The sequence below is a fragment of the Dermacentor variabilis genome, unplaced genomic scaffold (assembly GCF_050947875.1).
Source record: "Dermacentor variabilis isolate Ectoservices unplaced genomic scaffold, ASM5094787v1 scaffold_12, whole genome shotgun sequence".
Lineage (NCBI taxonomy): Eukaryota > Metazoa > Arthropoda > Arachnida > Ixodida > Ixodidae > Dermacentor > Dermacentor variabilis.
In genome coordinates, this window is record NW_027460280.1 from 37,550,344 (window position 1) to 37,567,212 (window position 16,869).

A 16,869-nucleotide genomic window follows, 5' to 3' on the forward strand; every position below is an offset into this window, starting at 1 on the left:
CAATGTTGAGACTTGACAGCTATTCAGCAGTCAACATTTTGCTGCCTTTTTCACTCCGTTTGGATGGCGGTAGTTATCGGCATCTCCTGGGGTGTGAAGGCCAGTTTTCTCATCGATTTGGTGCCCGCGCGATTAACTCGAGATGTGTTTAGTTGTCAGCATCTACTCAACAGTCACGCACATCGCTGTTGCTTCGTTAGTTGAACCTTCCTTGTTTAGACTGATCCAGGGACCAGGAAAGGTATTCAGTTCGTGGTCAGCTGATCCATATGCTCGTGGAACAAGTTGCGACCGGAGAAAACGCCAGTTGCGTTTAACTTTTCCTTTTGCTTCATTATTTCCTCGAGTGACAGCTCGCCACGATGCTGGCAGATCCTCGAAACTATATACTCGTAATATGGGTTAGATAAGGTGGAAAATAAAATAATGCGAGATAGCATCCATCATCAAACCCTGCAATAACCCTTAAACCCATAAGCAATATGGCTGTCTCCCGTTACCTCATCTGGTTTTTCCCTAATTGTGCAACACTTTTCATGCAAAATTGGCAACTGGAAACAAGAGTTGCAAGGAGTTGAGAAATTAAGCGATCTACTGAGGGAGAATGCCGAGGCAACAGCTAGACAGGAAGGAAAAGCGAAAATTAACAAATTACAAGCGTTGTTTGTGAAAATATTTATGGATCAACATCTTTTTATATAAAAAGGACGAGAAAACACCGCCGGAAGTGGAGAACAATTCCGTGTGTTTTGAATGACCCTTCTACGGTTATCGGTCGAGCTGCCTGACGTAGCCACTTCTGTGATGTGCTTATGTGGGTGTTTTTCTAACCATCCACTTTGGGCACAGTAGGTCTAGAACTGCACCGTCCTGCGCTCTACGCGGTTGTGCAGGACTGGTGGCCCCGCATCGTTACGCAACTTCCCAAATAACAATACGAGTCGATCTTGGCACTTAACTTGGTAGAGCAGAAAACAAGGGATCCAAAAGAAATTTTATTGTTCCACAAATATATATTTATAACTCTTCCAGAGCTAATTCAGAAAACGCTTCTATAGTCGCACACAACTTAAGTCTGCAGTGAAGCAGACCCCATGCCCATGCCCTCATAACTGCCAGCCACTGCTCCTCTGCAAGGCTGCAAATAATTCGTACTTCAAATTTTTCCTGTTACCCAAATGAGGCGGTAGCCACAAAAACAAAAATTATTAGCGCGTAATTTTATACGTTTTCCCTTGCCTATTATAGTGTAATGGCGAAAGCCTAATTCTTTATTAAACTGAAATAAAATGCTTGCTTCACTGCAACTATATATTGTCAAGTTTCACTTCAGTTGGCAGTGAAGTTTCATGAGTAAAACGGGTTCAGTAGTGAAATGAACTGTACCGCAGACTTTTGAAGAGTTAAATGCTCAGACTCCATACACTTTGTTCGTGCCTGTTGCACACCTCATTGCTTCTGCCGATGAAAAGACTCTTCAAGAACAGCAGACGCTGCGGAGGTATCAAGTGTGACGCCATTTTGAAAAGGCCTCATGATGACGATTTTGTTTGCTTTTGTGATTGGCTGGTGGAGTAACACAACCCTGCGTGGTCCGTGTGCCTTGGCTGTCAACTGCTGTTCTTTTTTCATTTGTATTATACTGTAGTAATTTTTATTTTACACTTTCGCTTGTTTACTTGTTCTTTGCAGTGTTCTTCCTGTGCTTCTTTCCTACGCAAGTCCATTTGACATGGTTCCTTGTTTGCCAAGTAAAGGAGAGGTTTAAGTTGAGGCAAAGTGCAAAAAAAGCACGACGACGACAGAAAGAAACGAAGACACAGCGCTTCATTCCTTTCTGTCGTCGTCCTTCTTTTTTGCAGTTTGCCTAAATTTAGGCACTACCAAGAAGAGGTGTATCTCACAGGCGTACCTGTGAGATACACCCTATTTCATTTCTTTTTTGCGGGTTTACATGTCTTTGTGGCAAATGGTGGGCGTTATTCACAGTCATACTAGTAGAGGTACTCCCCCCCCCCCCCCTTGAAAGAAAATCCTGGGCACGTGCTTGTTATACGACACATGTATATGTATGTCTGTGTACAGCTGAAGACAAAATATTGCTTGGCCAGGTGTGTCGCATAAAAAGTAGAGCTTATCAACAGCTGTGCATGCAGCCTAGAATTATCGGTGCGCTATGATGCTTACAGCCCCAAGTTCGGCTATTTATTTATTTTATTTATATTTTTTTATTTATACAGAATAAAGGCCCTCACAGCTGAGGGTGTTACATAGGGGTGAGGGGGGGAGGGGGTACAGGCAATGATAAAAAAATACAATACACCACAAACCCACTGAAAAAAAAAGAAGTTTAGCACACATCATGAGACATTAGTATATAAGTACCAAATACTGTTAATTCCGATAAGCACAAAGAAAAAGAAGCAATAACATGAACAAGGCAGTAGTCAAAACTTATACCAATTATACATCTTCCAAACAGCATAAAATGAAATAAAACAACAAGGTCTACATTATAAGAAATATAAAGTAAAAAGAAACAGTTCAAACGTTAGATAATATATGCACGATGTTAAGCAGTAGTTAAGGCAGACAGCAGATTGCAAAACTTATCGGGATCAGTGGCTGTAGCAACACGTTGAGGCAGAGCATTCCAGTCAGTTATGGTGCGTGGTATGAAAGAATGTGTGTAGTTAAATATACGACGTGATAAGTACTAAACCTTACTTGGATGGTTTTGTCAGTCAAAGATGGAAAAAGGCACACGAAAAAAGTCATTATGAAGTGTTGAGTGATGATACAGCTTATGAAAAAGTGATAAACGTGCAGCTTTTTGGCGGTCACATAGTTCTTGCAGGCCTGCACGTTTCTTTAATGCTGTTGATGCTGGTATGACGTGAGTAATTGGAGTAAATAAAACGGACTGCGCAGTTCTGCAATGATTCAATGTTATTTATTAATATGATTGATGAGGGTCCCAAATAACCGAAGCATATTCAATTTTAGGTCTAATTAGTGTACAGAAGGCCCGTAATCGGAGATGAGAAGGAGCATGCTTCAAGCTATGTTTTAGGAGACCTAATGACCGATTAGCGGATGCAAGAATAAGGTTAATGTGATAGTTCCAATGATAGTTCCATGTTAAGTCTGAATGAACGTGAAGGCCTAGGTACTTGTATGTATTTACCGATTCGACTGTAGCATTAAGGTGTACATGGTTTCGGTTCGAGACTGACGGTTAGAAAAGACAAATTTTGTTTTCGATAGGTTAAGTTGTATGAGCCAGGCAGAGCACCATGCTGTTACTGAATCGAGGTCAGATTGTAGGGCTAAGCGATCATCGTTAGAATGAATTTGGCAGTAAATTACACAATCGTCAGCAAAAAGTCTGATTTGGGAAGAAATGGAGTTAGGTAAATCGTTAATAAATATTGGAAAAAGCAAAGCGCCCACCATGCTCCCTCCCTTGTGGGACGCTGGAGTGTACTTGGCTGAAGAATGAATTATGGTTGCATATTAGCAATGGTGAACTGATACCTGGAAGAGAGAAAATCTTTAACCCATGCAATAACAAGAGGGTGAATATTTAGCAGTGTTAATTTGCCTAATAACCGATTGTGAGGTATCCTATCGAAAACTTTAGAAAAATCTAAAAATATGGAGTCGAATACCGGCATCAACAGATGAATGCAGATCGTGAATGAATCCAGCAAGTTGCGTTTCGCACGAGTAGCCTTTGCGAAAGCCATGTTGGTATTTAAAAATGATGTGTTATTCTAAATAGTTAATTATTTGTGAATGAATCATGTTTTCAAGGAGTTTACAAACTGGGCTAGTTAGTGAAATGGGTCGATAATTGAGTGGTGAGGAATGATCGCCAGATTTTAATATTGGTACAACCTTGGCCAACCGCCAATCACGTGGAATCCGCCTCTTTCATGTTCCTGTGCTGCCCTCTGAAGCACGCCTCTGGAAACGTTTTGGAAGGGTGCCGGGGATTTCGCCGGTTGATTTGTACACCTGCACCCATGTTGAGTGTGCGTCGGTTGTGCGTTTCACGTATCCCAATTAATTATTAATGGTTTCTCCGGGGCAGCATGTTGTTCACCCATCAACTGTGCTGGGTGAATAGGCCCGAGCACGCTGTTGTGCTAACAGCGCGGCCAATAAAGGCACACTGAGTTCCGTCTGCCGACGCGGCTGCCTTGGAGTTCATTGTCGCTGATGTCTGTGTTTGCACATCGCTTTTTGTATTTCTTTTAGACATTCACTAAACATATTGCATATTCAAGCAGCCTTCGAGCGCAGCCTTCCACGTCAGATTTGCCAAAGCCCTGAATTTGTTTACATCTACATCTGCAGCTTCAGATCGCTGTTAGCTTCAGATATTGTAGAAATGGCCCATCGCTGATGTGAAATAATCTCAAAACGTAATGAAACATACACATCTGCACAGAGCCGCGTTGTTGTTCCTCGAGAAGACTCAACATGAGCAGCCGAGCCACTTAAACTACTACAACTATGATCCAGACACATATATATTATGGGCTGTTACTACTGATTCTCGCTTTTCTTTAACTTCATCACACTTACAGTTTGCGCATGCCATAAAGTATTATTAGAGAAAACTGCGCGCGGCATAAGCCCCCACTTATAGGCCGTGTAGTTCCCTCGCGAAAACGCGGATGCCATCGCTGACACCGTTGGTTGGTTACTGAGAGAGCTTATGCTGCTGTAGCGAATGCACTGTCTCTTCTTTCCCGTTTAACAGAGAGGTAAACAGTGCTTCTGTCCAATTAAGAAATGTGTCAGCATACCAACACACACAGACCCACCATGTACGGGAATGCGACCGGCAGCGTTCGGGAACGGTGATGAAAGTACAAGATGTTGGCACACTGCAGTGCTGTTTTTCCGCTTGCCGCTTATTTGGTACGTGCCGTGCGAAGTGAAGACTAGTTATCATATCGCTATAGGGCCACAACTGAACTATAAGAGCGGTTTCCTTCGTCCTGACTGCTTAATTTTTAAGTTCAGGTCCATCGGTAGCAGGTGCACGAACTCAACGGGGTCAGGCCTAACCCAAACTTCGCTAAGCAGGATCAACATTGACTCAAACTTCACGTGCACGGCTTGAGAGGACTGAAGCTCGTGCATTTCAACTTCAAAGGCATGTCGACGCATTTTGAGCACGAATAATTATATTTACAAGTGAGTGAACTGCAGCTATCACATTGTCGATTGGACGGCCGATCGCGTAAGGTTCGGTGGAGCAATCAACTCGCACCCGTCGGTTGTGTCATTGTCGGCCTAGTATGATCAGTGACACAGTGCTGAATAGTCGGGCAATCGTCGGCGTCAGCGTCTTGTCGGTCTCGTATAGGCTCAGTGTAATCGCGCCTTAAACGAGTACGTGAAGCCAGGCACGCGCTGCCACCACCAGCAAGAGTTGGCCGACGCTGCAAGAAGACTGCGTCAGCAACGTGTTTTTGAAGTGTCACCCAAGTGTAATGTAGGGGTTTATCGATAAATTTGACAGCTGTCAATGCAAGGCGGCAACTAGAGAGAAGTAGAGTGGTACTGTGTACTTAAAACATTAAGGTTTTGATTGCTTGAAGTGTTCTGGTAGCTAAAAATAAATATTTTTCACAGCATAAACAGCATGTCATCGAATTATATTTCCGACATAACCTTTATTTTTAAAATTTTTTTTATTTGCTCTTTACAAGAACTATTCATACCATTTGATTACACATGCTGAACGAAAGCTAAAGGGACACAAATATTTTGCCTCTCATTTGTAGTTCCAGTGTCAAGGGTCAAAGCAAAACAAATCGGGCACAAATTTGTTCTCTTTGCTCCTTTAACAATTGACTCTTAAGCCTTTGTAAACTGCTTGATTTTGATACTACTCCTCTGTGTCTGCATGTACCTGTGGCTCGAACTGTCCAAGCTGCAATTGGTCGGCAGACACTGGCTCAAGGCACATGGGGCAGTTTGTCTCCAATGCAAGCAGGTCACAGAACTGTGTGTGGATGGCAGGGAAGTGGCACCTTGGACATTGTGTGAAGTCATCTTTCACAATGTGCTTGCCCGTTGCCAGACAGAATGGCAGGTTAGCTGTGCACTGGGAGCAGAGCAACTCCATTTCAGCCAGGCTGAAGTTGCAGAAAGGGCAGGGCGAATGAGCTGCTTCTTCTTGCTCCCGGTGGGGCTTGCGCACTATGGCTTCCACCTTTGAAGACAGAAGAAAAAGATGTGTTTACTATAGTCCAAACAATGCACACTTAGTGCTGATTGAGAGGAAGCTTTAGCTCAGAACGACAGAAAGCTGAGCTAGTTGGTAAGGATTCATTATGCAAAAAAGAGGTGAGGCGTGCAGACAGAACACAAGAGTAGAGAAGCGGACAACACGAACGCCGACTATCAGCTGAAGAGAGCACTGAGGTAAAAAAAGAAAGAAGACACAAAACTCATCTGCGCCCACGTAAACATTGTAACAAACTCATGTAAACTGTAAATTCATATATCAAATCTGTCCACTGTACATGTCTTAACTGATGATGTTTACCTGAACTGCAATATCTTCTTTTTTTTTTTTGCCCTTAGTTACAGATCTGTAAACTTGATGTTTCTAAATTTTTTGGACCTTACTGGCTTTTGGCAATGTTTGTGAAATCTTTCAGGCCCTAAATCAAAATCCTGCTTCCTAAAGTCACTAGAATTTAACTTTCCCTCTCAAATGCAACAAATTTCATTCAAATCTGGCCAAGGGTTATCTCATTAAATCATTTCTGCATATTACATGTATCTGAATAGGTGACATCGAAGTTGGCCTCGAGTTGAAGCTTCCTCTTAACTGTTGAGTTTGTCTATCAAGTCATTTTGATACCTTGAGGAAACACTGGTGCTAGTGTCTACAAGAGCTGCAAGTACGACAGTTCAGCCAGCATAAAAATGACATACATACATGCATGAATTTGCTTAAACTTCATCCTTCTGGCTTCAAACAGCTTTGAAAATTGATCATTTTCAACAAAATATTGCATTACAGATGCAACAATTTGTAATGATTATGCATGTTCACAGATAATTATTGTCTTACTGTGTGTAGAAAACTATGATTGCTTGAAAATTGAGAAAGATAAAGCATAATAAATAATGTTACAAGAACATCTGAAGCCAGGAGCACAATGATTAGACAAATCCTAGATACCAGTAATCATTCCCATGGTGCAGCACCAGGGTTTGCTTCAGTAATATTTGTAGGAAACTATGATGCTAGGATTGCTGTTTCTGGGACAGAGAAGTCATGCCAGTGTTTCGGAAGAGGAAGAAGCTTGTAGGACGCTTAAGCTTCGCCTTTTAAGAGTGGAACGTAATAGCATTCAACTATCCTGTTCTGCTGCTCGCGCTTCCCGGAAACTGCAGCTTATGCAGCTGTAATGTTTACCGGAAATGCTTATGTGAAGCATGCTAAACATTGAATACAGACAGTTTCATTAATTCAGCATCATTTAACCTAAACCGCCTTTTGCAAGTCCTAGAAGGCACACATGCTTTTTAAACACTTTTAAATTAAATATTGCATGATTCCAACCAATATTTGCATGTCCCATTAGGTTCAAATTATTGAGTTCGCTGTGCTATCAGCTACCAAGGCCTAAACACTGTGTCAAAAGTTTAAAAGGCCACTCTGCATGTCAGCAATAATTTGCTGGCTGCTGTGCAAGGTTTTCTTCTGTACTACCAATAAAAAAAGAATAATAATTGGGAAGGATTGTTCCTATTGCCCTATAACGCTTTGGTGGCCTCCAATATTACAGCATATGTGGGAGACATGGCCCAGCAAAAGTTTTGTCCATGCACACAGTTGCCTTTATGTTTTGTTACACAGTAAAATACACAAAAAGCGCTCGACAATATTCATCTGCTTAGTGCCCCCTGTTTTAAATGTTTAGTGTCACCTTTTTGTCCCGACTTTCAACCGAGATATGTCCACAGTGTACATCAGAAACTCTCCACTACGTCATTTGTTAATATCTTTTCTGTTACAATATCCCAGAAACGTACCCCCTGTGGTGTCAACATTTCCATCTAACACAATTCCCTCGCTACTATTTTCTACCATGAAGAGCACATAGTAAAATTACATATCTATGCATTCATCAGCAGGGCAATATTATTTTACACCAAATATCACTTTTTTTTATTCCAAGTGCACTGTAGAAATAATTGCCAGGTCAAAAAGCTGGTTTAATAAGCAGCCCAACTAGGCCCTAGCAACCCTTAATATCTTTGCAATTATAAAGTTAACATTTACCTTTTGCAGCCATACAGTTACAAAAAACAGCTAAGACGGAGCCTTTCTTTGTAGAAATGCAGTTTCTGGTGAGGTTGTTATTGAGTTTTCTTTTTTAAATGTGGGATTCCCACTTACACAGTGGACTGGTATTAATAGCCGTTTGCTCCTTTTGTTAGCCTTATAGCAAAGATTGGAGCAAGTATGCTACAGTGATTCCAGTACTCTATTCAAGTTTCATTCTTTTTTGCTTTACATCATTGGCCGCAAGCAGTGCCCTCCCTGCATGCATAGCATCACAAGATTGAAATAAAACAAGCACTCTCCTGAGGCTGAAAAAAGTAAACATATAATTAAAGTTTTTGGGGCACTTAGGGTCCCTTGTTCATACTGAAGAATGATGCAAGAGTATCAAACCATGTGTTGGGTGGTGCTGAGTGCAGGTATATCTGTCAGGAAGATTACCCAGCATCTGGTTTATCACATGTATTGTTGGTTGGATACGTGACTCTAGGAGCAGATGTGAAGATGGACACTTCTCAGTCATGATTATATGCCAGCAGAATCCAAGACGGTGTTGTGTTTATGTTATGCTCTACCAATACATTAGGTCTTTCATTGCCTTTACTGATGTCATTCTGATGTTGCAGAATTGTTCTTTGAAAACAGCCAGTCTCACCAAAATCGTGTCACCATCTTTGCACAGTATCTTGTAGATTACACTTCGATACCATTTACCATTACACCATACCAATACCATTTTTACACCATATGTGCCTGGTAAAAAGAAACACCACAGTTTTCTTGTCCACTTGAACTACACTTCCAAGATGACATTGTTGCTTTAAAGAGAAAGCAACCTAAATCAAGGTGAGCCAGAACCCTACAAAGACAGAATCTGAACAACTAAAGCTACTCACAGAAGTCTTTAAATTTGTGCCCACAGAAACCAGGCATTTATATTACAAGTTGCTCTGCCACAACAGTTTGGCGTACGCAATTTACAGTTTGCTAAAGATTCACAAGTCCAGTGTTCCTCAAAGGCCAATAGTAGACTTCACATGCTCTCCACTGTACGAATTATCTGGCTACTTGCACCGTGTCCTGCACCCCTTAAATCAAGGATTCAACCAATTTCATTGAACTCATAAGAGATGCCAGTGTTAAAGGGAAGCTGAAGAGTCTGACGAATTCAATAAGACGCTCATATAGGGATGCGGGAACCTTATAAACCATGTAGGTAAAATTTGGGGGTTTTTTTTCGTCACCTTGTCAACAATGACAAGGTGATGATCCCTTTTGACGTGGGGTCTATGTTCACATGCATCCCCATGAAATATGCGGTCCAGCCTTGTAAGGAGCTTCTTGAGAGCGGCCCTTCACTGCCGTCACACACACTGGAACAGCAATGGGCGCATTCGTTCCAATCATCTGTGCGAACACAGCCCTAGAATCACTGGAAAACTCTGGATTAGCTTCATACAAGTTGGCTCCGCAACTTTTTGTTGGACACATGAACGATTGTTTCTGCATGATCTGTCACCAAGATGTACTCTGTTTCCTTGAACATCTAGACTGCTTCATACAAAACATTCAGTTTACCATGGAAGAAAGTAATCAGACAGATTGCCTTCCTCGACATCCTCATACGACATACTTCCAGGGGACTTTCACTCGGTATGTATAGGAAACCGACTCACACTGGCAAATACTTGAGACTGACTCTGTGCATCCTATGGAATACAAGTGCTCCATTGCTGCTGCACTCTTCTCTCATGCTTTCTGCATCTGCTCTGACCCTGGAAAACGTTAGGAAGAGCTAGCCATAGTAAAAAAAGGACCTGTTAAACAATGGCTACCCTTTGAAGCTGCTGAAATCACAAGAACTGTGCTCTTCTGTTGCTAACCGTGAAACAGTACAGGAAAAAGAGAAGCAGAAGTATGCATAGGGCCCTCTACATGCAAGGTATCAGCAAGGCACTTACAAGAATGTTACAAGAATGTACATACAGTACAAAAATCGCCCATGTGCAAAAAAGAAAGTAACACAACAGCTCGTATGAGTGAAAGGCCTTTGGAAGTGAGGTGTTCAGGCATAATCTACAAGATACTGTGCAAAGATTGAGGTCAATGCTACTGTGGCAAGACAATGTAGACAAAAAAAAATGGTAACACAAGTATGAACACTTTGGTAGAGCATATCCACTAGCGACATCATTGGCTGGGGTTGTGCTGGTGTAATAATGACATAGAAGTGCCCATCTTCATGACTGCTCTTGGAGTCGTATATACAATCGATAGTTCACACAATAAACGGTATACAGGATATACAAGGAGCATATATCCCAAGATATACAATGAATGTAGTGTGCCATCTAAAGCATGAATAGTTGGGGCCTCTCATGTTGCTATTCATTTTGAGCAAGGGACACATAGCAGCCCTAAGACATCAATTATGTTTATTTCTTTCAACCTTAGGCGAGTGTTCCTATTTTGATCATATGGTGCTCTTACCTGACAATTTTTTGTTGAACATTGCACTATAAATCATCACAACTAACCAGCTGGCACACAGAAGCTGATATAAAAGAAATCAAATGAAAGGAAAAGTTGTTCTACTAGCTTTCCTGTGCCCATTTCCCGCTCATTTTGTAATTTGTGCATTAAGGATGTCTTAAAATGTGCTAATTAGGATGACATAGGTTCTTTGCAGCATGCATGTTGATGTGTGTTGTCTTTCAATGCCAGATACCTTCTTCCGATACTTGGCGTCGATCTGACTACGGTACTCGGGCCGCATCAGGGTGCTGGCATAGGTGAATGCCGAGTTCTTGAGACCAGCTCGCTGACATTCTACCACAGCTGAAGTCAGAATCGGAACTGTGTGTGATGGAAAACGGCTGATGCTGTTTGCCACACGCTCTAACAGCCGAGCAGCCTGCATATGGCCGCCATGACGAAGATGGACCTTCACCAGGATGTAGCTATGAAGAAGCATCAGGTTGTGGTGCATTTCAGCAGGAACTTTGATCTGCTGCTTTCGTAATTCCTGGTACATGCTCAGTAGGACATCATGTGCATTCCGATAGTTTCCGGCATTCTGCTCTTCACGTGCAATGACAACAGCAGTTTTGCCTGCTTCCTTGTATTGACGAAGTCCCATGTACAGCCTGAAGAGGTGCTTGAAGTCTTTCGGCACTCCATCAGTTTCACCCATTAGAAACTCAATTACTTGTCTGGTTGTCTGGTCATCAGCAGCTGCTGCCGCAGCTTGAACAATTAGGTTGATTGGCTCATCGTCATCTTTTGTAGTTGCCTTTAGAAGAAGCTTTATGGCTTGCTTGTACTGGCCAGCTTTAAGATAGAACTTACCAGCATCAAAGTTATTGCGCTCTTCCTCATAGTAAGTAGCAATACCGTTGAAGTCATCATGAGACCCATTGTCACCAATGGCAGCAGCGTAGGCATCCATCTGCTTGCAACTTTTTGCTAGATGAAAAGCTTCATCTGTGCACTTTGAAAGCACTAGAAACTGTATTGCAGATACACTGTCTCCCAGCTTCTGAAAGAACTTGGCCACATGTTTTGCACCCTCCATTGACCTTGTCTCTTTAACCAGCCGTACTGCCTCTTCCAGATTGTTTAGGTTATTCAACTGTATACGAACAACATTTTCGATGTCATGTGCCTGCTCATAAGCTTTTGCTGCCTCTGCAAACCGTCCATCAGCTTCCTTAGCCTTAGCATACTGTGCATATATTTTGGGTGACGTTATATACTGGAGCAGTTCACCAACCTTGTTCCAATCTTTAAGTTTTATGTAAAGGTTGGCGGCTTTCTCATAGTAGTTTCCCTGTTCATAAAGCGGAGCTGCCTCTTGGTTTTGCTTCATGCTTTCAAGAATTTCCGCACACTCCCGCAATAGTGTTCTACTGTTCAGCTCTTTGGCAACTTTGACTCCTTTTCGAATGTCTCCACATCGAAGCGATGTGCGTGATAAGCCTGCACGACAAGCTTTATCATGGTCTATGTACTGTGGATCATTTGTTATGCCAGTCTCATAGTAGGTTAATGCATTGGCATTGTCATTGGCAAGCTCAAGCTGCTGTGCATACTCTCTTGAAATGAAAGGTATCTGTTGCTGAGCCAGGCGCTTTGCAAGCTGCAATGCCTGTTCCCAGTGCAGCAGGTCACGGCGCATTTGTAAGGCAGCTGTTGGCTGGCTGGATGCCAGGAAGAGCTCTTGTGCAACCCCAAAGTCTCCTTTGAACATGGCTAGGTAGGCTGCCAGAAGATTTTTGTCCTCGATTTCACACAGCTCTCGCAGTGACCACACCATTCCAACATCACCGATTTGCCGGAAAATTCGTATTGCTAAGTCAAGGTCTAAATTAAATAGGGCACTGTTCCCAAATTCAGTCCACTCCTTTTTTGAATTAAGATGTTCACACACTTGCCAGGCATTGTTAAACCTGCACAATTTGAGGCATTCTGCAAGTGCTTCTCGTTGGTGAGCAGCAGTGCTCTTTCCCTTGTCTTCTGTTCCCGTGACTAGTAGCAGTGCTGTTTTCCCACTCTGTGTCTGACAAGTCAAGCTGCCATTATGCAGTAGTAGTGGATGCTGTCCTGAAGGGATGCTGATCTTACGAACAGCCTCTACAAGGGCACCTACCACTGTATCTGAAACATACATATAGACATGGACATTATGGTCGTCAGACACTACAAAGCAACCCCTGTTGTCCAAATGCTGGTCCCAGAAAACGCCCCTAGCAGCTGGAGCTATGTTTGCAATGTCTATCACATGATCATTCACAGGGTTGTATACAAACCCTTGTGACCGGTCATCCAGGGCCACTAGCCGCGTATTTGATGGGTCGAGGTGAAGCTGTCGAATTCCACTGGAGTGTTTGTACCTATTGATGATGGTCCAGTCCTCAAGAAAAAAAAACTCTATAAAACCGGAGTCCGTGCCATATATCAAAAAGTCATCTGTAACTGTGTGGCACAATATTTTCATATTGCCATGAGTCGAGTCTGGAAACAGCTTGCTTTCTCGTTCTTCCAGGTCACTGTTTTCAATTTCTATGAGCTGCAGCTGCAGTTTGCTATCAAACAGAGCTGCAGCATAGTCTCCATTTAGCTTCATACTTTTCACAGTTCCCAAGTATTCTTTGTCATGAAGGGGAACACTAGACTTGTCACCCAATGCATAAAACCAAGCATGATTGTTCATGCCTACAACGAGGTGAAATGGGCCTAAAGCGATGAAACTTGGCTCTATATCCACCCTAAGCGTCATGTGAAGTTCTGGCTCTGTGACACTGTCTACAGTTACCTCAGTGAGAGATGTGAGATAAGCGAATCGGTGACCAAGGCTGTAGCCCAAAGTGGGGAGCTTTGTGAGAAAGACATGTAAACTACCCCCTGCACCTCCTGCTCCCAGAAATTGGCCATCATCAGACCAGTCAAGCCATTCAATCTTCCGCACATCGTCGACAGTAACAACAGACTGCACATCTTGCAAGTCTGAAAGGTCATACACTTTGATAATATTGTCGCTGCATGATGCCACTTTGTTCTGGGCCAGGCATATGGCAATGTGTGACAGTGATTGTTTGTGACAGCGAACTTGCATCATCTCTTGGCCAATATCTTTAGGACTTGTTGAGATAGTTACAAAGAAACCATTTGTAAATCCTAGAAGGATATAGCCTGCTCCATACCATTTGTACTCTATTATCTTCCCATATGTTTCCTGGAATGCAAGAACGTAGGGATTTTCCGGGTCATAAATGTCAAGTAGCAGCAGCGTCTTCTTATTTAACACCAGACTGACAGTGTTTTCGGTCGTGCTTCTTTCATCCTTTTTCATGCATGAGAACTGTACCAGTGTCGCTTCCGATTTGAGTGTCGTTTGGCATAGTGTGTCTCCTTCTTGGTTGCTGACCGTCAGTACATTGTCTTCGCCAACCAATGCCAGCATGTTTTGTTGGCTCCAGGCACCATAGGTGATCCTCTTGGCATGTTTGCCCAAAATAGGCACCTTTCTGCAGGATCGATGATGATAAATAAGCAGGTTCCCCTTTGAGGTCCCAATAGCCAGAAAAGGCCCCGTCTTGGCCCACAGAAGCAATGTCAACACATCCCTGAGGCCCGTGTCCACCTGGGCTAACTGCTGGGTGTTGGCGTCCCACAGGAAAAGCCGCGCCGATCGGTCCGTGATGATCCCCAGCGTGTCGCCGTCTTTGTCGTAGCCCAGCCCCGTGCACATTCCAGGCAGGCTGATTTGATCCTTTCGCTCGCCCTGACGATCGTACACGTTTACTGTCTGATCGTAGCCAGTCGTCACTAGATAATTGCCGCTCGACTTTTGCCACGTGAAGAACACTGGCCCTGGACCGTGCGTTTTCTCCGGAAGCGTGAAGACGGCTTTCATAATGCTCAGTGGTCGGCCTCTCGACAGCTACTCGTTTGTAAACATAGTAGTTGCCACGGGAGACGGCAGCTCGCAAACCGTTTAACGAAAGCGCAATCGAACTGCGTACGCATAGACTCCTTTGACATTATTTATTAACCCATCTACCCATTTTTTTTTTTTTTTTTTAGACGAAGGCAGGAATTGCACCGGCATAACGCGGACACAAGGGAGAAAACTTTGTTGCCAAGCGCCAAGACCAATTTAGCAAAATACCGGCGCTTGGCAAAAAGGTTTTCAAAGTGTGAAAATGTATACGTAGTACCAATAGTCCATTATGTTATTTTTTGCGCTAAAATAGACGCCACACGCTTATAAGTGCATCTTTCACCTTAGAGTGCAAGCACAGGGCACCGAGACTGCGACCGCCGCATATCCAACAGCTAGCAACGACTGCGTGCACACTCGGCAAGCGCACTTGTGAAAGGTGGGCCATAGTTTGGGTACGATGTTGAAGAATAACGGAGTTCTCTAAATGCGAGCCGGAGGTGTAAACATTTGGTACGGTGCCCGAGACTGTTTTGAAGTTAAGTGCACACTTTTTCACCCGTCCCAGGCGGCTGAATTTGCAAATCCTTCTATTTTGGTGACACTTGAGGCCCATAATGCTTCGAATACTCCAGTGTGCCCTGCTGCGAATATCCTGCCAAAGCCAAAATATGGCTCCATTGCCATACAAATTTATGTTTCAAGGGTTCACGCTGCAGTGGGGGCGTATGTTGAGCTACCGTTACCTGCTCCACCCATTCGCTTTGTAAACTCTCCTCGGAAGCAAGAAGAGTCCGCCAAGAATCACTTGCGATTGAAGCATGTTGAGTTGATCAAAATTCTGCCACAAGTTGGTTCTGTTGTTACCCGTCCAGCAGTTTGACAGGACGATTTAACGCAAATAAACCACGCCTCGGGTAAACATATCGCATTTATTTCCGTCAGCAGCTGCCAATCGCAGGTGGAACGTGAGTCTGTCGCCAGGCAATCTTGTGAACTAGCACTGTAACCAGCCAGTCCTAGCGAGGTGCCGTTCTTTGATCTGAAAAAAAAAAAATGCACTATTCAGTGAACGGGCGTGCAATAAAAATTACCTCAACCACGCAGAACTTGCGATGGCTTCGCCTTCGGTCCAGGCAATTTTGCTTCTTGCTTCGGGCACTGTGCTCGAAAGCACTCTTCAGGCCCAGTGCACATTGAGTGCATGAGGGTCAGGAGGAGAATCGCAGCGCAGCTCTGCTTCCGCCGGACACCATTGGCGGGCCCCCGAAGGGGCCCTAGGAAAAGGGGGGAAGGGTTATTGGGGGCATGAAAGAGAGTGAGAGAGTAGGAAATTTTCGACCATGAGATGAGCCAAATTTAAATCAGAGTGCAAAATGTAAAAAAAAACTGTATAAAAAAACATTTTTTTAACCCATTTTGTTTTTGTAGTAGTAGACAATGACTTTTTCAGGTAGAGGAAAACACTACGTGAACGAAGAGGACTATACTAAGACGGAAAGAGTTCGAAGAGGAACCGGGTGTTTACAAACGACGGAGATGAAGTTACATGAGCATTCACAAAGCTTGTAGCCGGTGGATCTTCCTGGCAGGCGTACGATAGCACGGAACGAGTCTTGGGAGCCAGCTTTTATCACTTGCTGGGTGGCCCCATGTTCTACGCCCTTAACATGCCGCGCTAAAGGGTGGGGCAAATATCATTCTTCGCGCAACAGTGCATTCATGCCAGGGCAGTGCTTAGCACTGGTCTAGCAGAATACTCGAGGCGCTGTCGCGTCCATTTCTGATGTCGAATCCTGAGCGGGGAAAATGGCAAGCGTCACTTTCGCCACATCAAATGTCCTCGCATACTATTAACAGCTCCGTCGGCACCATATGGGTGAACTATGGAATGTGGCTCCACCGACACGACCGGCGATTACAGGGCGTCGAAAGTGTTACGAAGTTGGCAACGCGCTCCAACCGCAAGTGACGTTAACTGGCACGATACGGTGCGTATGAATTTTTATACATGAATGTACACATGACGCGGAATGTCGAACAAATGATCGCCGAGCCAATTTCTAAACATACAACCACCCATACTATTGGCAGCCACACG

General features: G+C 43.6%; 1 protein-coding gene across 1 annotated transcript; it reads right to left on the minus strand.

Moving 5' to 3' along the window:
- Positions 1 to 2,177: 2,177 nt before the first annotated feature.
- Oseg6 (intraflagellar transport protein Oseg6) lies at positions 2,178 to 14,901 on the minus strand. Its single transcript, XM_075676874.1, has 2 exons — positions 11,055 to 14,901; positions 2,178 to 6,235 (listed from the first exon to the last, which is right to left on the minus strand). The coding sequence occupies exons 1-2, from the start codon at positions 14,739 to 14,741 to the stop codon at positions 5,909 to 5,911; spliced, it is 4,014 nt and encodes a 1,337-aa protein (XP_075532989.1). The 5' UTR covers positions 14,742 to 14,901; the 3' UTR covers positions 2,178 to 5,908.
- Between the last annotated feature and the right edge of the window lie 1,968 nt (positions 14,902 to 16,869).